The sequence below is a fragment of the Bufo gargarizans genome, chromosome 4 (genome assembly GCF_014858855.1).
Source record: "Bufo gargarizans isolate SCDJY-AF-19 chromosome 4, ASM1485885v1, whole genome shotgun sequence".
Classification (NCBI taxonomy): Eukaryota; Metazoa; Chordata; class Amphibia; order Anura; family Bufonidae; genus Bufo; species Bufo gargarizans.
This window is the reverse complement of record NC_058083.1, coordinates 339224800-339246119: the sequence shown is the minus strand read 5'-3', so window position 1 is coordinate 339246119 and position 21320 is coordinate 339224800. Positions and strand designations below refer to the sequence as shown.

Here is a 21320-nt window from a genome sequence, read left to right as displayed (position 1 = left end):
CATGCTGCCAGCGAGACCAAAGCAAAACAAATATATAAAGTTTCAAAGGTATGCAAATGTGCACAGAATGTGAGAATGAGACTGCTCCCTGTTTGCATTCATCCACATTGCTAAAGAGGCATGATTGTCCCCAAATGCAATCAAGAGATATCCTCACTGTCACGTTTGCCTCACAATGGCAGCTAATTGCTTCACTACAGTACAGTGGTCCTTCAAGATACAATATTAATTGGTTCCAGGATGACCATTGTATGTTGAAACCATTGTAAGTTGAGTAATTGGTTCTAAAGCCCCAAAATGTCATCCAAGATAATAGAAAATGAAGATTTAAGAAAAATAAGCAGATAACTAAGACAGATAAAACCAGATAAATCCTTACATATAACAGTCAGGAATAGCTGCTAACTAGTAACTAATACAGCTACCTTTCCAGAGAAGTAGCCTTGATTGATTGGATCTGAGTCTGAGACATTGTATGTTAAGTCTAGTTATAACTTGCGATGGGTCAGAAAAGACCATTGTATGTAGATAGTATTGTATCCTGAGGCCATTGTATCTTGAGGGATTACTGTACAGGCTTTGGGGAATAATAAAACGATAAAATGTCCATTTAGAATTTAGCCACCTGGCTGTATATTACTTATTATATTTAGAGGCTTCTCAAAAAGAAAACAAAACAAAAAACAATGTAGTAAGGTCCTGTAATATAGAACAAATGACAGCACTACCTTCTGAGTTGTCTCAGTTAGTCCATTCGGTGGCAGTGCCTGTGGTGTCAGATCCTATCCTCTAGGGATCCCAAGATGCAGAAATAGAAGGAAAAACCACGGCACTCCAACGTCGCAAATTAAGTCCGTGTTTGATTTTCACCCAGCGTGCAACGTTTCAACTCCACTGAGTCTTTATTCAAGGTCCTGTAATAGTTAGTTATGCCTACAAGGAAAAATATAGTTACATCACACATATTTGTGTTCTTCTTTAAGGTTCTATTTTTCCCTGAAAGTCAAAACTAGTGAGAAATTAATAAAACAAGACAAGATCTCCTCATAAGAGGTTCATATTAGGAAACCCCTCTTCTGTTCTTGTAAAACCTTTTGGTCTTTTTAAGCCGGGTTTTAATCAGAAATTTATGTTTTCTTATTTCATTTTGGTCACCGGCAACACTGCTATAAACAAACAGCCATTGCCCTGTGTGATACAGAGGGGCTGCTTGGGTGAAAAAGGGGATATGTCCGGGCTCAGCTCTGAACCTTGACAACCTCTTTAATGTTTCATTCTCTTCAGTTAGTACTTGTATACGATCTTACAAATTTTCTTTTTGTTCTCTCATACCTCCATATAACTCTTCTAAGCACTCACCTTTGTTATTTAGAATTTCATTTTGCTACTTTAGCTTAGAATACTGCTCTGCTATCAAGCAGACAGCCAAAACTAGAGCACATTTTCCTTCTGACTTTGTGAACTTGACAGAAATTGCATCGGTCACAAAACTTTTGGCTTCCTACCAGGGATCTCTACATTCACCCATTAGAATTAAAAGTGCCTTAGTGTCCTTAACTTTTGCAATCTCTTTCACAAGCACTCCATGGTAAATTCTACACAGCTATGCAATCCAAGTTCCCCATTATACAATATTATATTTACAAATGCACCTCGAACATTTACATAATTACACTCCAACCTCCTACCTACCGCTCGCCAAATTATTTAAGAAATTATTATATATAATATATATTTATATATGATAGTTTCTAATGGGGTCTAAAACACAGAATACATGCAAATATTACCATCATGTGTCATCTCTGTTTTGAACCCACTCCTGTTTTTTTTAAGCTTACTGATCAATTACTGACCAAATACTGTCGAAAGACAGGATCCGTTTTTTTTTTTTCTTCTGATGGATCAGAAGAAAGGAAAAATAAACAGTGATGTCAAAAACAAACTTACTGCTGACACCCTCTCCACTCTGCAAGAAAATTTAGACTAGCAAGCACATCCATAGTCACAGGTGCACTGCACATACATAAAGCTAACATGCAGACAGCAAACAAAAACATATGGCAGCACACCATTACACATGCAAACAATAGAACTAAGGATTAGGGAATATTCTGGATTAAAGTGGTACAATACCTACTATACATAACAAATGGAAGCTCTTTGCGCACATTTTTGATCAAACTTGTGTCGGGCCCAGCTACCGGAATCTGATCCATCAGAAGAAAGGTGGCTCTGTTAGTGGCAGTTCTGTTAGGCCTCTTTCACACGGGTGTCCCAGATTTGCTCTGGATGCGTAGCTTGTGCATTGCGGGGAAAACCGCGCGAGTAGGCAAGCAATTCCGATGTTCATTTTTTTTCCGTGTAAGTGCAATGCGTTTCACTGAAGTACAGGTTTGGGTTGGGTGTTCTATTAATTTTATTATTTTCCCTTATAACATGGTTATAAGGGAAAATAATAGCATTCTTAATACAGAATGCTTACTAAAATGTGCCTTGAGGGGTTAAAAATAAAATAAAAATTAACTCATCTCATCCACTTGTTCACGCAGCTGGCATCGTCTTCTCTCTTCTTCTTTCAGGACCTGCAAAAGGACCCGTGATGACGTAATCGCGCTCACCACGTGGTGAGCGTGGTGATGTCAGCGCATGTCCTGCTGAATGAAGATAGAAGATCCTTCTATCTTCATTCAGCAGGACCTTTGCTGACGTCACCAAGCTCACCACGTGGTGAGCACGATTACGTCACCAAAGGTCCTTTTGCAGATCCTGAAAGAAGAAAAAAGAAGATGATGCCCTAATTCGAGGGTTTCACTTGCTGCTAATTGTCTCTTTGTATTTTAAGATGTATTAATTATGTGTTCAATAAAGATATTCTCTTATTTGTCTGGATTTATTTTTTTATTATTATAAACATAATATGGTAGGTGGACAGCCCCATGGCAGGATCTTTAAGTTACACATCTGAACTTGGCTCATTTTTTAGCATTTTGCAGAATTGTAGTTTTATTCCTGATAAAATCTTAAAATAATCTTTTTTACATACAACAGCTTCCAATCCTCCACCATCACCACCAGGGCTGAAATGCTTATCTGGGAAAGGAGAGTCCTACATAGGAAATATTGCCGTAACAGTATCTGGAAAAATATGTCAGGCCTGGAGTTCTCAGGAGCCCCATATTCACGGCAGAATGCCAGATAACTATCCCTGCAAGTAAGATATATTTCAGTCTAGCACTATATTTACAATTAGTTCTGTTTAAAGTGTTTTATTTTGTTAGGGGACAGGGATCTTAAACATTTTTAGGGACAGAGATCTTAAACATTTTTGTAATATACTTTATTAGTGAAAGATGTTTCTTTGTACTAGAAAAAGAGGGAGTCATTCAAGAGTAGAAAATGGTCTGTTTTAGGCATAGAAAATGGTCTAAATGTAAGCCAGCAGGATACAACAAAGTTTTGTAGAGGCTGGCACATCTTCATAACGTCAGAGGATCCACCTTGATTTATAGAGGTTATTAAGAATAGTGTCTAAAACGCCGGTCCAGTCTTAATAAATGACCTCCAGAGTGTATTGCCAAGGAGTCTGTCTTCAGCGTTCTACTGAGCGTTTAAGATGCTTATGAATAAAATACAGAGGCTTTCAGCCTGCCTATTGTCAGAGCCCCAGTCCATGACTATGTACCTGTGCCCCATCACTTTCCACCACCCTGCCTATCTGACGTGTTACACATAGGCATCTTCAGCGCTCAGTGAAACGCTGAATACTAAAGACAGACTTTCATTAACAAAACTAAGAGCTCTGCTAGGAAGACTGAAATGACAGTTAGGGCTCTTTCACACGAGAGGATGCCGTGCGGGTAATCCGCAGCGTGAAAGAGTGCCAAACCCCGCTTCAGACAACAGAGACATGGAGCAGTAACATGATTGATAATGCTCTGTGCCTGTCTGTGACCTTTTTACTACAAAATCATAGTGAGATAAAGTTGTCACTGTGATTTTGTAGCACAAAGGTCATAGAGAGGCACAGAGCATTATCAGTCATGTTACTGCTCCATGTCTCTGTTGTCTGAAGTGGGGTTTGGCACTCTTTCACGCAGCGGATTACCCACACGGCATCCGCTCGTGTGAAAGAGCCCTTGAACTTAAAGGGAACCTGTCACCAGGATTTTGTGCATAGAGCTGAGTACATGGGTTGCTAGATGGCCGCTAGCACATCCGCAATACCCAGTACCCATAGCTCTGTGTGCTTTTATGGTGTAAAAAAACCGATTTGATACATATGCAAATTAACCTGAGATGAGTCCTGTATGTGAGATGAGTCAGGGACAGGACTCATCTCAGGTTAATTTGCATATGTATCAAATCGTTTTTTTTACACAATAAAAGCACACAGAGCTATGGGGACTGGGTATTGCGGATGTGCTAGTGGCCATCTAGCAACCCATGTCCTCAGCTCTATACCCAAAATCCTGGTGACAGGTTCCCTTTAAGTTTGGGGCCTGCAAAAAAAAATGCAAGAGAAATATTAGGTAAAATGCTGGTAAAATACCCAGTTTGATTGTATCATAACCATGGTGGTTAGTAAGTTCCTACTAACAACTATTCCCTAGAGCAGGGATCAGCAACCTTCGGCACTCCAGCTGTTGTGAAACTACAATTCCCAGCATGCTCCATTCATTTCTATGAGAGTTCTTAGAAGAACAGAGCAAGGTATGCCTGCTGGGAGTTGTAGTTTCACAACAGCTGGAGTGCCGGAGGTTGCCTACCCCTGCCCTAGAGGCTACACCACTCTCAATTTGCCCTGCTTTTTACACTTTTCAGCTATTTATGGTCTAGAAAGATGGTGATAAAATACAACATAAAAAAATTGCTATTAAAATCAGAAACAAATACTATCATCCTATAATGAGTGATACTGTCCGTTTTCGGTTCTATAAAAAATGATTAGGAAGTAAATGTTGAACATGATGGTTTTATTCCTATTTGCTGTATTCTTTTGATTCTGCCATCTAAATAGCACAATATTTTTGTGTGTTTAGTATGAAAACTAGGTACTTCTGTCGTTATAATACGCTGCCTTTAAAGGGTATCTGTCAGCAGATTTTTACCTATGAAACTGACTGACTTGTTGCATGTGCACTTGGCAGCTGAAGGCATCTGTGTTGGTCCCATGATCATATGTTCCTGCATTGCTGAGAAAAATTAGGGTTTAGTATATGCACATGAGCCTCTAGGAGAAATGAGTGCATTGCCGTTATACCAGCAGGCTCAGATCTCTCTGCAACTGCTGCGCCCTTTGCAGTTTGATTGACAGGGCTTTTTCATTCTCTGTCGTAGCTTGGAGCCCTCTTAAGGATCCAAGGCTACCACAGCATTTGTTTCTATGGAAATAGGAAATAGAGAAAATAGCGAATCTTCCATAGACTGCAAAGGTAATTAATTGCAGTCTGTAGGAGAAGCAATCTCATGATTTCATGTTCCCCTAGGGAGACTTTAAAACAGTGGGAAAAAAGTAAAAAAAAAAGTTTTTAAATATATATGAAAAAATATAAATGTTCAAATCACCCCCATATTAAATATAAACATAAATAACAAAAAAATCATTTGCACTGCTGTATCCCAAAATGCCCATACTATTAAAATATGAATGTATTTATCCTGTGTGGTGAACGCCATAACAAAACAAAAAATTAGCCCTCACACAGCTCCTTAGCTGTAACTGAAAAAAAATTATATCTTATTTGCTTTGCCATAGCTTTTTTTTATAAAGTTTTTATTTTTTTAAGTAGTAAAACACATAAAAACATAAAAGTGTGGAATTACTGTAACTGTACTGACTTTCATAATGTACTGAACATATTTTCACCGTATAGGGAATGCTGTAAAAACAACACCTAACAACTCCGGCAGAATTGCATTTTTTTCAATTCCACCCAATACATATATTTTTTCAGCTACCTATTACATCATATGTTATACAAAATAGTGCCATTAACAATTACCACTTGCAAAAAACAAGCCCCCATACGGCTTTGTGAACGGAAAAACAAAAAAGTTATAGTTCTGGTAAGGCAATGAGTAAAAAATTTAATGAAAAATCGCTAGATAATAAAATGGTTAATGAAGGATTAATCCACCTGAAACATTCCTCAGTATGAATCCTATATTATGAATTATTTTCATAATTGAAAATAACTGAATACCCAGATAAGATATGAATAGGATCATAATGTTCATATGAAGCTTAAATACACCCACTGCTGGTACAGTTCCTTGGCTTTCCTCTTCTGGGAAAATGTGTATTTAGAAATATTTTAAACTATTATCAATCAATTTAATTTTCAGGAATTTAGATAAGAATTATTGCAGAAATCCAGATGGAGAGTCAACGCCTTGGTGTTATACCACTGACAAACAAACAAGATGGGAATATTGTGATATACCTAGCTGTGATGCTCCCCCTGTTGGTAAATGCATTGATTACTTGAAAAGATATTACATGGTTTGGTTCATGTAATCATATAACTGTATGAGTTTAAGGCCTCTTTCACACGGGCGTGTGCGCCCTGTAGTCGTGCTGCAAAATGCGGTCCGCAATGCACGAGCACAGTCTGTGGGGCAGCCACAGCGGATTGCGGACCTATTCACTTGAGTAAGTCTGCGATCCGGCCGTTCCGCAAAAAGATAGGACATGTTCTATCTTTTTGCGGAACAGAAGTACCGGACGAAACCCCACGGAAGCACTCTGTAGTGCTTCCGTAGGGTTCTGTTCTTTACTTCCGTTCCGCAACATTCTGCATCTCAGGATTTGCAGACCCATTGAAGTGAATTGGTCAGCATCCGTGATGCGGAATGCCCACGGAACGGCACCCGTGTATTGCGGATCTGCAAATGCGGTCCGCAATATGGCAACGGGGCGCACACTCCCATGTGAAAGAGGCCTAATAAGGGGTTCTCCGGAAATGAAAATGAAAATACATAAATATTACATTATTTTAAATATATTACCAAATACCTTTCATTAGTTATACTGGCTCGTTTTGTTCAGGGAGCAATTATTGGGAGAAATAAATTGGTCACCGCCCTATTAGTACTCACAAAGCCTGTCCTAATCACACAGCAGGACAAGTTACTTCACAACACTGATTAAAAGAGCTGCCTCCTCATCCCCTCTGCTCTGCATGTCAGGGATTATAATCCTGAATACAGAGGATAAGATCTTCAGCTGAATCTCTTTGGGAATGTAGTTCAAAAGGAGACATGAAGTACTGAGAGGATAGACAGGACAGACTGTGGTAATGTGGGGCTATGGTAATGTAGCCAACTGTATAGAAGTCCTGCTGCTCATTAGCCACACTCTCTCCTAACTCTGTACTTCATATCTCCTCATGATTAGTGTTGAGCGCGAATATTCAAATTACAAATCTTTAGCTCGAATATCGCAACTTCGAGAATTCGCAAATATTTCGAATATAGTGCTATATATTCGTTATAGCGAATATTTGTAATTTTTTCCCATCTGAACACATGATTCCTCCCTGCTTCTTGCTTGTGGGCCAATGAGTCATTGGCCCAAAAGCAACTTAAGCAGGGAGGAATCATGACTTTAGATGGGAAAAATGTCGAATATAAAAAAAAACGAATATATAGCACTATATCGAATATATTCGTTTTTTAAAATATTCGTCTTTTTTTTTTCAATCTGTACATTTGTTCCACTTCGACATACTCCTCCCCGACAAGCATCCCCGTCACCATGGGAACACCTGGGGGTTAGAATATACCATCGGATCTGAGTTTTCACGATCTCATTGAGATTGTGAAAACTCAGATCCGATGGTATATTATAACCCCCAGGCGTTCCCATGGTGACGGGGACATTTGTCAGGGAGGAGTATGCCAAAGTGGAAAAACTGTACAGATAAAAAAAAAAAAGACGAATATTCTAAAAAAACTTATATTCGATATAGTGCTATATATTAGTTTTTTAGAATATTCGTAATGTTCTAAAACAAGAATATGTAGCAATATAGCAAATATTTGAAAAAACAAATGTAGAGCAATTTAGCTAATATAGTACTATAATCTTCTTTGTCTAATAATTGTAATTTGTTTCTCATCTGAAGTTCAGATTGGAAAAAAATTACGACTATTAAAAAAAAGGATTATAACACCATATTAGCTAAATTGCTCTATATTCTTATTTTTTTTATATTCGCTATATTGCTATATATTCTTGTTTAAGAATATTACTAATATTCAGAAAAATGAATATAGCACTATAAAAGCCACCTATGCTATATTTTAGTTTTTTATAGTATTCGTCATTTTTTTTTCCATCTGAAGTCATAATTCCTCCCTGCTTAAGAATCATGACTTCAGATGGAAAAAATGACGAATATTCTAAAAAACAAATATATAGCACTATATTCTATAGTGCTATATATTATTTTTTTCGCGATCCACGCCTGTATGGATCGCGTAATATTCGCATATTACGCGATCATTACCTTGCCAATTTTTCGAGTAAAAAAATACGTAGAATATAACAAATATTCGAATTTGCAAATATTTTACGAATATTCTACAAAATATTTGTGAAATATCACAAATTCGAATATGACCCATGCCGCTTATCACTACTCATGATCTCTATTCCTGCAGAGATTCAGCTGAAGATCTTATCCTCTGTATTCAGGATTATAATCCCTGACAAGCAGAGCAGAGAGAAGGATGAGGCAGCTCTTTAGCCCATTGTCCTGAAGTAACTTGTCCTGCTGTGTGAACAGGACAGGTTTTGTGTGTACTAATAGGACATGATTGCTCCCCAGACAGAATAGCCATTATAACTGATGAAAGGTATTTGGGAATATATTTATAATAAAGTAATATTTAAGCATTTTCAATCATTTTATTTTCTTAATTCCCAGAAACCCCTTTAATGAAAAGTCATTTACATTGTTTTTTTATTGTTTTATTGAACAATGTGAATACAGAATTGAGAACAATTTTGTGCAAGACCCCCAATATATTATTGTATTGTCGCATAAGATGACTGATGGCTGACAAACATCTCCCTCCATTTAGGGTCCATTCACATGTCTGTATGTGTTTTGCAGATCCGCAAAACATGGACACCGGCAATGTGCTTTCCACATTTTGCAGACCGCACATCGCCGCACTCTCATAGAAAATTCATTTTCTTGTCCGCAATTGCAGACAAGAATAGGGCATGTTCTTTTTTTTTTGCAGATTTTCTGGCAGTTAAAAACCAGATAGTAACACATATAATTTTTTTCTAATCTCTTTTTATTTCTGATTGCCGATTTATTTATTCTATTTCCTGAACATTATTATGGGGCCTGCCATCTTGCCTGAGCTTTTTAACAGTATTTAGATTTAGAAAGCATTAAGAAAATTGCTTTATGCATATTGGCCCACATTTATATGTCATTGCAGTTAGATTCTGGCGCAAATGCCCCCAAAATGTCGATCAGTTTGGCACATCTAGGTTATAGAGAAGTTATCTGCGCCTACCCTGACAAGGTAGGCGCATGGATGTCAAACTCATGGCCCTCCAGATGTTGCAAAACTACAACTCCCATCATTCCCTGATAGCTGTAGTATGCCCAGGCATGATGGGAGTTGTAGTTTTGCAACATCTGGAGGGCCACGAGTTTGACATCCCTGAGGTAGGGCATGGCCTAATATGCAACATTTAGGCCTAAGCCAACTAATAGTTAGCAGGAATAGCAGGTCTAGACACCCTAGGGTTGCAGCATCTTAGTTTGCATGCTGTCTTTCACCTAAGCCATATCTCCTACTTGAGCTTGGATTATGAAATCAGGCAAACTAGGCCCTGTGAGTTATTCTCCATTATCTCCATAGTCACCCCATTGTGTCACTTCTTGTGTATATTGCTTGGTTATGTCTATGTTTTACAGCTAAACCGGCTCCTACCACTTCAGCTGCAGTTTCTGAATGTTACACAGGAAATGGTGAAACTTATAGAGGTACAACATACCTGACAATTTCAGGTAAAAGATGTCAGGAATGGAGCTCTATGGTACCTCACACACATGTAAAAACCCCTGATAAGTATCCAAATGCGTAAGTAAAATTTTTCTTAAACTGTAATTTTAGACATGCATTATTTTGATGTTGTTTTTTTTTGCAGATTTCCCTTGCTATGTCCTCGTTTATTAATCATTGTGCCGACATACTGTACACATGCAATATATGAATTCCATGGCTCCATGCTTTCAAATACATTAATAGAGATTGACATGGCAGGTTCCCTCTAAAACAGGGATCTCAAACTGCGGCCCTCCAGCTGTTGGAAAACTACAACTCCCAGCATGTCCGGACAGCCTACAGGTATCAGCCTACAGCAGGGCATTGTGGGAGTTGTACTTTTGCAACAGCTGGAGGGCCGCAGTTTGAGATGCCTGCTCTAAAACCAATGTCACATACAGTATCCATATATGTTCAGTATTTGTCATCAGTATTTGTGGCTCTGGCTTACAAATACTGATGCAAAATACTGACCGTGATAAAGTGGCTGAGTAGTTTTTCACTCTTTTCCAGCACCAGAGCTACTGCAGAACAGCTGATCAGTGTGGTTCCTGTAGTCGAAGCCTCGCCAATCTCATATTGCTGACCTATCCTAGGAATAGGTATCATGGGGAGTTGCTTCAAGGTTCCTTCATACAGCAGCCAGATGATCCAGATGGAGCTTAAAGGGGTTGTCTGATGTCACTAAATGGCATTTATAATGTAGAGAAAGTTAATCCAAGCCACTTACTAATGTATTGTGATTGTCCATGTTGCTTCCTTTGCTGGCTGGATTCATTTTTATATCACATCATACACTGCTCGTTTCCATGGTTACAGACCACCATGCAATTCATCAGTGGTGGTTGTGCTTGCACAATATAAGAAAAAGTACTAGTCTATGTGCGCTTCTATGGTCCCTGCCACCAGAGAGGCTGATGCTTTTTCCTATAGTGTGCAAGCACGACCACCACTGATGGATTGCAGGGTGGTCTGTAACCATGGAAACGAGTAGTGTATAATGTGATGGAAAAATGAATCCAGCCAACAAAGGAAGCAATATGGATAATAACAATGCATTAGTAAGTAGTTTGTATTAACTTTCTCTACATGATAAATGCCACTTACTGACGTGAGAGAACCCTTTTAAGCTCCATCTGGATCATCTGGCTGCTGTATGAAGGAACCTTAAAGCAACTCTCCATGATACCTAAACCTAGGATAGGTCAGCAATATGAGATTGGCGAGGCTTCTTTTATTTGAAATCCAACAAAATATCTCAGCATTAGCATCTCCCTGATCAGACAATCCTCACACATGGTCCTAGGATCTGGCCTTAACTCAGATCCTAACTCTTTCAGTACAAAACAGAAACTATCAACTACCACATCAACCTCTTTACTTTTTCTTCTCATCACTCCCCCAACCCATTGGTACCGTAGGTAGGGTAAGGAACACCCCCAACCATCCAGCACCTCCTGAATGGTCCATAATAAAAAGGTGATGAAGTTCATGGTGTCTTGTCTTCCTCTCCACATTCCAAGGTGATCTGTCTTCGGACAGTCTACAAAATTTTATTTAGTGAAGCCCCCAGCAACACAGAAATGGTTTACGGCCCCTTTCCCCTGAATGTTAGTAAGATACATGACTCTAATAGGGTCTGTAGGCCCATGGCAGATAAAAGGAGGATGGAGGCTATTCATTCTAACAAGCACATTAGGATGAAAATAAGCTTGAAATGAGACCCCTATCACAAAAGGCCATTGATATAAAAGTCCCAGAGAACTGGTTTAATTTTATTATTGTAATTTTTTTTTTCTAGATTTTTTCTTTATCACAGATATTTGTGCTGTAATGCCTGCCAGCCATTAAATTGCTATTAACAGCGATCTGCATACAAATGAATGGTGAAAGGAAACAAATCACCTCGTCCCAGCACAACCCTTTCCCCTCCTTGCAACAGCATGGAGGCTTATGATGTAATTTGTGTTTGAATGCGCTGATGATTCACCGTGTTTAGCATTTTTTGTTACAGGAGCTGATCATTATGGCTCCTGTCACTTCTGGAGTGTTGGTCTGACAGTCTATCAGCCCGAATGTTTTAATGGCAGAGCACTAAGCGGCACAATCTGCCATTAAGACCATGTATTTTTGCCTTCTATCTCACATCTAAGCTCCCTTCAAACATCTGTAAGCCGTGTACCGGGGTGGGCTCCCCAGGATACAGTGAAGTCACAGACAAGAAAAGCGACACTGACACCAGCTTTATATGCAAGAACAGAAACTTTACTTTAACAATAGTGAACACACAACAATATAAGTATACACCGACTAAATTATACCCCAGGCCCACAGTCACCATCCCTGTCCGAGGGAAAGGCCTAGCCGATGGCGCACACAGCAGAGCCTGCAAGTCTTGCTGTGCCGCTAAAGAGGACACACCTAGCCGGTGGCGGATGCAGCAGAGCCTGCAAGTCAAATACTGCGCTGCAGTCCAGTACAGTAAAGCCTAGCAAAACATGTAACCCTAACTATCTAACTACGATAAGGCCTAGGCTAGTGTCTGTTACTTCAGGCGCCACACAGTATACAATCCGTAACCAGGTGTACTGACCTGCGTTCGTTCGGGGACTGCTTGCCCGGGATGGCCACTAACCTCTCAGCAACCGTGCGGCCTTGCTTGATAATAAAACTTCTGCCCACACTCTGTCACTCTGTCACACTGTCTTCCTGGAACAATCTCTCTTTCAAAGAGCTGGATCCAGTAAGGGGACAACTGCTAATCTCCTTCCTCTGCGTGTCCATTCACTCCCGGACAGGATGGAATCGGATTCAGTCTCTCAAAGAGCAGTGCTTCCACAATGTCAGATCAGCACTTCCTGGTTTTCAGAAGCAGGAAGCATGAGTCATCATCTGCTTTACATATGCAGATCCCAGAGTGTGCTGACTGTGCTGCAAAACAGTGGCCTCTAGTGCCCGGAATGCCAAATGACAGTTCCAATACAAATTAAACATGAACATTATACAGGCAGAGTTTATCCACAATCTCACACATCTTTTGGCATATCACTGAAACATGCCAAAATATGTAAATAGTGGTGATCTATCCCATGTAACCCACACATTGCTAGAATCAAGAAGTCGCTGTGCTACTCTAAACACTATGATGTGTTGTCTTCACTTCTTTCAAGCAAACTAAGGGCCCTTTATAAGGACCAAAAACCCCAAAGATAATCACTAACGAGTGTTCATAGGAATGGTCGTTAGTGATTATCTGGCGTTATTAAAAGGGTTGTCCGAGTTATTTTTTTGTTCTTTCTATGTTCCTAACTAAGCAAATGTAACAGCTTTCCAATTCACTCACTTTATCTCCAGTGCCTGGTTTCTCAGATTTCACAGAGGGTCACATGACCTGTGATGTCAGCTTCTCTCCCTGCTCTGATAAAGGTCGTTTACAAGCCTGTAAACCAGACGACACACCACGCGCCCCTCACTGCCGTCTACTCTCTGCTAGGATTCTTAACCCCTTCAGCTGCACAGCAGTGGGGAGACAATGCTGGGCACTGGAGCTGATATACTAGAGAAAGCATTGCACAAGAAGGTAGGGGGGAGATCCTGTGTGTATTAGCAGTGTCATTATACAGCCGAGACATGTAGTCCTACACATACAACATGCTGCAGAGTCTCCCAGCACTTAGGGCAGCTCTTGTATCCACTCCCTTAGCAGTGTCATTATACAGCTGGGACTTGTAGTCCTACACATACAACATGCTGCAGAGCCTCCCAGCAGTCAGACATGTCACTCAGGGCAGCTCTTGTATCCACTCCCTTAGCAGTGTCATTATACAGCTGGGACTTGTAGTCCTACACATACAACATGTTGCAGAGTCTCCCAGCAGGCAGCCATGTCACTCAGGGCAGCTCTTCTATCCACTCCCTTAGCAGTGCAGGGGGAGGGGCAGAGATTGTTTTTATTACATGTAAACAAAGGGCCAGAAAAGAACCAGGGAAATAAGGAAAAATATTTATTTATTTTTGCGTAAAACTTGCTTAGCTCAGTTATGTATCAGATTTTCAGTGCTATATTATTTTTTTCATAACTCGGACAACCCCTTTAATGTACTGCCGATTACCCGAGGAATGCGCAAAATGTGTGTTCATTGGATAATTCGATCCTTTGTGCGCACACAAAAATCATCATCTACTTGCAGCACATCGTGCTGTCATAACATGATCTGCTGCCGGCAAACTACAAGTCAGCATGGGGAACAGCAAAGGCATTAGTGATTGCTCCTTCCCATACCGTGGAGGAGATTGCTGCATGTAACAGCAGTGGTCTCCTCTGCTGATAAGCAGTCAATTGTCGGGAAGGAACGCTTCCTTCCTGACAATCTGCTACTCTGTCCTCCCATGTAAAGGGACCTTAAGGGTTGTTAAAAGTAACAGACCTCATCAGTTACATCATCTAATAGATGACTGAAAAAAAAAAGCAGAGTATGATGTCAGCCTAAGCCCTTATTCACACACTGTGTTAGTGATGGTATCTGTCACAAGATAGCTTTTCGTCTGTGAAGATATCTGTGAAGGGTCCGTTGTTGGTCTGTGTGTCCATTTATTTGTTCTCCGTGTGTCATCCATATTCCATGTGCACTGCTCAGTGGGAGTGTTTGGTCTGGATCACAGTCAGTGGAAAACCACTGATATGTGAATAAACACATTAAAGTCAATGGTTCAGTGTGATGTCTGCGAAGGACATGGACAGCACTCGTTCATGATTCAGTAATGTGTGAATTAGGCTACTTTCACACCTACGTTAGGTGCGGATCCATCTGGTATCTGCACAGACGGATCCGTTCTGAACGGATACAGTTGTTTGCATTATAGGCGCAGATGCGTCTGTGCAGATACCAGATGGATCCGTCCTGACTTACATTGAAAGTCAATGGGGGACGGATTTTTAATTGCACCATATTGTGTCAGTGAAAACGAATCCGCTCCCATTGACTTACATTGTAAGTCAGGACGGATCCGTTTGGCTCCGCATAGTCAGGCGGACATCAAAACGCTGCTTGCAGGATTTTGGTGTCTGCATCCAGAGCGGAATGGAGGCTGAACGGAGCCAAACTGATGCATTATGGACGGATCATTATCCATTCATGCATTGGGGCTGAACTGATCCATTTTGAACCGTTTGTGAGATCCCTGAAACGGATCTCACAAACGGAATTAAAAACGCCAGTGTGAAAGTAGCCTTAGCCCTTACACAGGGCATCTTGGCACTGCAGCTATCAAGTGCTCACAAGGTTTTATACTCAGTGTACAATATTTCTCTACAACATGACATTCTTTTACCCAATGTTCATCCTTCTCCCTTTCTTTCAGAAAACTAAATCAGCACTTGATACAAATTTACAACCCAGTAGAGTGGGTCTTTTTAGAGACTTGGCTACTATTTGAAGCATCTTTGCTTATATTTCCTTCTTTCAAAAATAGTAATTTCAAAATGCCAACATTTAAATGCTGATATTATGAAATACATTTTGTATTTGCAGGGGTCTTGAAAGAAATTACTGCAGAAATCCAGATAATGATAAGAGTCCATGGTGCTATACCAATGATCCAAGTGTGAGATGGGAGTATTGTAACTTGAAGAGATGCCTTGAACCGCCACAATTAGAACAACAGCCCATTAAAACAACAAAACCTACTATAGTCTCATCTAGTCCAGGTGAAGCAAAGTATTTTACAAAGCAGGTTCAACTAACTTCAGTATAGTAATACTAACATTATACATAAGATCAAACCCTGTAATAAGGAGTGGTCTGTATAACATTTACAGTAGTTCATTAATTCAAAAGTTTACAAAAAGAATAAAAAATGTACATCAAGCAAGTCGACTGTCTTTAAAACCCCTTTAAAAAACAAAAAAAACCATGCAGAAGCAGCGCCTCATGTAAAGCATGTCTGGTAGACTACATCTATGAGCGTAGATAAGTACTGCACTCACTGCAGCTATGCAGGCATAGTATATCTGAGCCATGTATCGACCAATGCCCCCGGCTGCTGCCCATCATTAAGTGGTTCTCAGCACTGTGTAGATCACTGGAGGAATCCAAGTAGGTACTACTTCAACAGAAGAAGAAGTTCAGCTTCATCTGAGCAAATCAAAAATTGGGAAGCAAAAAATGACCAGTATTATTGCCACTGTTTGCATCATTTTACCTAACGAAAGGGGGCAATTCATCTCCAAAATTTATTTTTCAATAAAGGGTACAATTCACAATATCCCAGCCCATGATTGTTTGCTCCAGTGACAGCGCTACCGAAATCAAAGTCTTGCTGTTCTTCAAACATACCTACTTGGATTCCTCTGGTGACTTACACAGTGGTGAGACCCGCTAAATGATCAGCTCTTTGAAGGTACCTCAGCGCTCATACGAGCTCTGCCTTCTCTTCAGTGTTTACCTGCTCGCCGTTGACATTGCAGCTGTGAGCAGGTGTAATTACTTTCACTGCAATGGGATGGCTGCTTCCTATTCAAGTGAATAAAGCCATGTTTAGACCCTATGTACTGCATTATTGCAAGTGTCTCTTTGGTAACACAAAAGGCTGATCTTTCACCATCTGTATGTATATTTTATAAATGTGTACTGTGTGCATATGGGGGAGACGGGATACAGCTCCTCCCAGAATCAAATGGCAGTGACATCTTCATGAGAATAAAATATCATCTGGCGGAGTAAGAAAGCACTGTATGCATTTATGTAATGCAGCTTTTAGAGCATCAATAGCACCTTAGGTGTATGTAGACTTTTGATATCACTGTTTTTGATACGATGTAGCTACAGTTGAACTTCACACACTTTTAGATTTTCCAAATAAAGGTTTCTAGATGTGTAAGCAATCTGATAAGGAGGAGACTATGTCCATCCAATTCATATACAGTATTATGAAACTGTTATTGTCGCTGTGGTCGACACTTTATAAAAGAATTCCTTGTACGTATATCTTCCAGACTGTATGATTGGTAAAGGCCAAGACTACCGAGGCACAAAATCTGTAACTGTGAAGGGATATACCTGTCAAGCATGGAATTTACAAACACCTCATGCACATTCAAGCTTTACTCCACAAACTCACCCACATTCTGGCTTGGATAACAACGTAAGCTACTAAGGGTCATTGCAGTACTCTGATTTCTGAGATTATTTTCTGTCCACAGTACTCTAACTATCCTTTACATATCTTCTGTTAAGCATGTTAACCTAGGTAAGCTATGAAACATTTCAAGGAGCATGCTAATTACCTACATCTAAATTCTGTAGGCTCATGAATATATTTGCAAATGTATATAAGTGGAAATTATGCAGAATTACAAAATTATATAAATTCTTGGTAAACCTTCCTCGGATAGTGATAGTATTATCTATTTAAAAGGTTGGGTAGTCTATATTACTAGCTGCACATATGCTGGTAACAGAGCATACATCCAGCTAGTAATAAGCATTATTAAACTATTGCCACTCATGTCTGATAGTTTAATATGAGTAATTAATGTTTCCATGCAGGTCCACTGAACTGCATGCTGAAGCTGTGCTCGGACGGAACCCTCCATCAGTGGCCTCCATTTACTAACACTGGGGACGGAATACGCGTACATTAGTTTTCCTGTCTGTCCCCAGTGTAATTTTTTTTTTTTTTTTTAGATCCTTTATTATTTTATGGAACAAATATACAAATTCTCATATCAACCAGTTAAAATTTACAAATATACTTTATACAAGTTAATACACTTGTTCCTTTTAACTCACCCCATCCCTTTTGCTTCCCTGCTGCGGGGTCCATCCGCATTTTAATATATACCTTAACTTCTGTATCCAGAAATTCCCAATATAAGGGATCCTGGGGGCCTGAAGCGAGTAAGGGAGCCTGCCCCCACAGGGAACCATCACTCTAATTTCCTTGCCATTCTTCTATAGGCCTCAATGGTGTCTAGCCGAGCCCTCCATTCATTTAAGCTAGGACTATTCTTCGTACCACAATATTTAATTATCAAGGCCTTTGCGACCATAAAACTTTCCATGCTAACTCGTAATTGGTAGGGGGTCAGTTCAGAGCAGGGGAAGAGACCCAATATTGCCTGCGTAAAACTTTGCTTCAATTTGATCTTATATATTTTATATAGTTCCTCATAAATGCTAGTCCAATACCCCCACACTTCCGGACAATCCCATAGTAGGTGACTTAACTCCGCATTTTCTGACGAACATTTCCAACACAGGTCCTTCCTTTCCTTGTATATCTTGGCGAGGAAGGCGGGGGAGTAGTATAGGCGGTGAACAATCTTGAACTGTATCAATCTGTATTTCTGAGAGATCGATACTTTTTTTATGTTTTGATATACGATGTAATTAATGGAGGTCGTTGATGGACAGGACCCTCCAACAGTGGCCATGTTCTGGCATTCAGTTCAGCGGACCTGCATGTAAACATTAATTATTCATATTAAACTATCGGACACCAGTGCTGATAGTTTAAAGGGGTTATCTGGGATTTTGATATTGATGGCTTATCCTTAGGATAGGTCATCAATATCAGATCAGACCTCGGGTGAGTGTATGAGCCTCTTTATAATATGCTTCATAACAGTTTTTAAGTCTGGTACTTTCTAAGTACTTATAATGTGTTAAACGATTGAAACGTGATGCAGCATATGCTTATGTAGTTATGCTATATGGAAATTCATGTTATCATGTACTATAAATGCAAAAAAAAATTTCTGTGGTTTCTCTCAATCGTATATAGTACTGCAGAAACCCGGATGGAGATATCAACGGCCCATGGTGTTTTGTTACAACTCCTGGATCAGTAAGCTGGGATTATTGTGACATTCCAGCCTGTGGTAAATATTTTCAGCTGTACCAAGACTAAAAGAATTTCCTAAAGCAATTTTTGATTCATAAATGAAGTTATATGTGTGGAACAAAGAATTGGCCAAGTTGAAATCCAACATTCACGATCTTTCTTTCCCTTGACCATCGATGGAAAGATGTGATGCCCCTTATTCTCTATTGAATAAAAATGCGCCAATTATATATCCCTATCCAGGATCTGGTCACTGTGACATGTCACAATACCACATGTAACACTTGAAGATGTTTCTGCATTAAAAAAAAAGCAGAGCATTCTGGCGCACACTCTTCACAACATCTAACAGTTGTCCCCTGTCCCTCCCTGGTTATCCATCTTTCACTCCCACCATACCATGAGTACTTAGTTCCTATATGAAAACAGAATTTACATTAGAATACCCCTATGTTCGATAAATTCAGTGAGTAAGAGCAGGCACACAAGCAAGTTTTGTGCGAGAAACTTGCAGCGCGCAGCAGTGTGAGTTCCCGTTCTGACCTCCGCTTCTATTAACTGGATCGCACAGCATTATAATAATTTAGTGACCCTGAGGGACCTGTATCCACTGATTTACACTGAAAGCATTATGTCAGTGTAATTCAATAGATTTCAGGTTTATAAATCATTATAAAACTATCTGAAACAGAGTTCAGAAGGACAGAACTCACACTGTCGCACACAGCGAGTTGCTAGCACTGAACTCACTTGTGTGTGTCTGCCCTAAAGGCTTAAAAAGATTTTTCCAATAACAACGTTTAGCACCGATCCATTTCCCAATTTTCCAGCAGTCGGAGTAATCCCTATGGTCATACATTTACCACCTATCCTTTGGATAGGTGATACATGTTTTTCTAAGGTGCCCTTTAACATATGCTAAAGTAAATTCCCTAACAGACTGACTCAGAACAAATACATGTTGCTTAATCTAGTAATGAACCTTGATTTAAGGTTAGTAGGTCCCAGATCGATAGCTATCACATGAGTGTACGTAGACTAGTAGATCCATTTCCAAGATATTCCCCTTCATATGTGAAGGCAGAGATATACGTAGATGGACATCAACAGAAAAGCTAAATGTGAGCAGCTGATTCGAGATATTGGGTGTTGTGATTTGCAGTAGTAATTCGAGATTATATTCTTGATTGCTAAAAAAATTGGCAATGTAATATTCGCGTAATGCACGCGAAATACAGGCATGGGTCACTTATGCAAAATTTTTCAAGCTGGTATAAGTTTCCTGAGACTGGAGAAAATGGTTGGCACGGCAGAAAATTAGAATAGCTTTATATGCAGATAGAGTGCTCCAATATATTCGCACTTGCGGATTTTCGGCAATTAATGATGCGCATATTTTTTCACAATACGTGCAACTTGTGACATCACAGCACTATGGGCCAGATTTATCATTACTCTGACAGCTCACTCCACTTTCACATATTGGCTAAAGTCAGTTTTAGCCGTCAGATTTATGATCGCCCCTTTAAGACTGTAATAAATGTGGTTTGACGGTAGCAGTTTATCCGTCAGTAAGCAGCTTTACAAAAGTCGCACATCTTTACGAAAAAGTTGCATGTTCTATTCAAAAGTCTCATAAGATAAGCATGGTCCTCACTGGAGTGAAATTGCGCAATTTTTTGCAACTTTTTTGCAACTTTTTAAATAGTCACAATAGTAAATCTGTCTAGAGATTAATTTACATAAGAAAACACGCCCACTTTCAGAAAACTGGCGAGCATAGTGCAGAGCAGAAAAAAGTCGCAAATTTTTGCGCAGTTTTAGTGATTGCGCAAAAATTTTCGACTTTTTCACTCCATTATTCTGACGAGCTAATGATAAATCTGGCCCTATGTCTGTAGCATGTACAGTACAGACCAAAAGTTTGGACACACCTTCTCATTCAAATAGTTTTCTTTATTTTCATGACTATGAAAATTGTAGATTCACACTGAAGGCATCAAAACTATGAATTAACACATGTGGATCTATATACATAACAAAAAGTGTGAAACAACTGAAAATATGTCATATTCTATGTTCTTCAAAGTAGTCACCTTTTGCTTTGATTACTGCTTTGCACACTCTTGGCATTCTCTTGATGAGCTTCAAGAGGTAGTCACCTGAAATGGTCTTCCAACAGTCTTGAAGGAGTTCCCAGTGATGCTTAGCACTTGTTGGCCCTTTTGCCTTCACTCTGCTGTCCAGCTCACCCCAAACCATCTCGATTGGGTTCAGGTCCGGTGACTTTGGAGGCCAGGTCATCTGGCGCAGCACCCCATCACTCTCCTTCATGGTCAAATAGCCCTTACACAGCCTGGAGGTGTGTTTGGGGTCATTATCCTGTTGAAAAATAAATG

At 39.8% G+C, this 21320-nt stretch overlaps 2 protein-coding genes across 2 annotated transcripts in view; one reads left to right on the top strand and one right to left on the bottom strand.

The window, feature by feature from the left end:
• The window catches only part of PLG (plasminogen), a 96025-nt gene that overhangs the window by 39272 nt on the left and 35433 nt on the right, over positions 1 to 21320 (top strand). Inside the window, exons 8-13 of the mRNA XM_044290222.1 lie at positions 3052 to 3214; positions 6349 to 6470; positions 9948 to 10113; positions 15609 to 15784; positions 17072 to 17220; positions 18862 to 18958. Of these exons, the coding sequence (XP_044146157.1) occupies positions 3052 to 3214; positions 6349 to 6470; positions 9948 to 10113; positions 15609 to 15784; positions 17072 to 17220; positions 18862 to 18958 (873 nt within the window). The remainder of the gene's footprint in view (positions 1 to 3051; positions 3215 to 6348; positions 6471 to 9947; positions 10114 to 15608; positions 15785 to 17071; positions 17221 to 18861; positions 18959 to 21320) is intronic.
• Positions 734 to 21320, bottom strand: part of SLC22A3 (solute carrier family 22 member 3) — a 330912-nt gene continuing 310325 nt past the window's right edge. The window contains exon 11 of the mRNA XM_044290225.1: positions 734 to 933. Coding sequence (XP_044146160.1) covers positions 924 to 933 — 10 coding nt within the window. The 3' untranslated portion in view covers positions 734 to 923. The remainder of the gene's footprint in view (positions 934 to 21320) is intronic.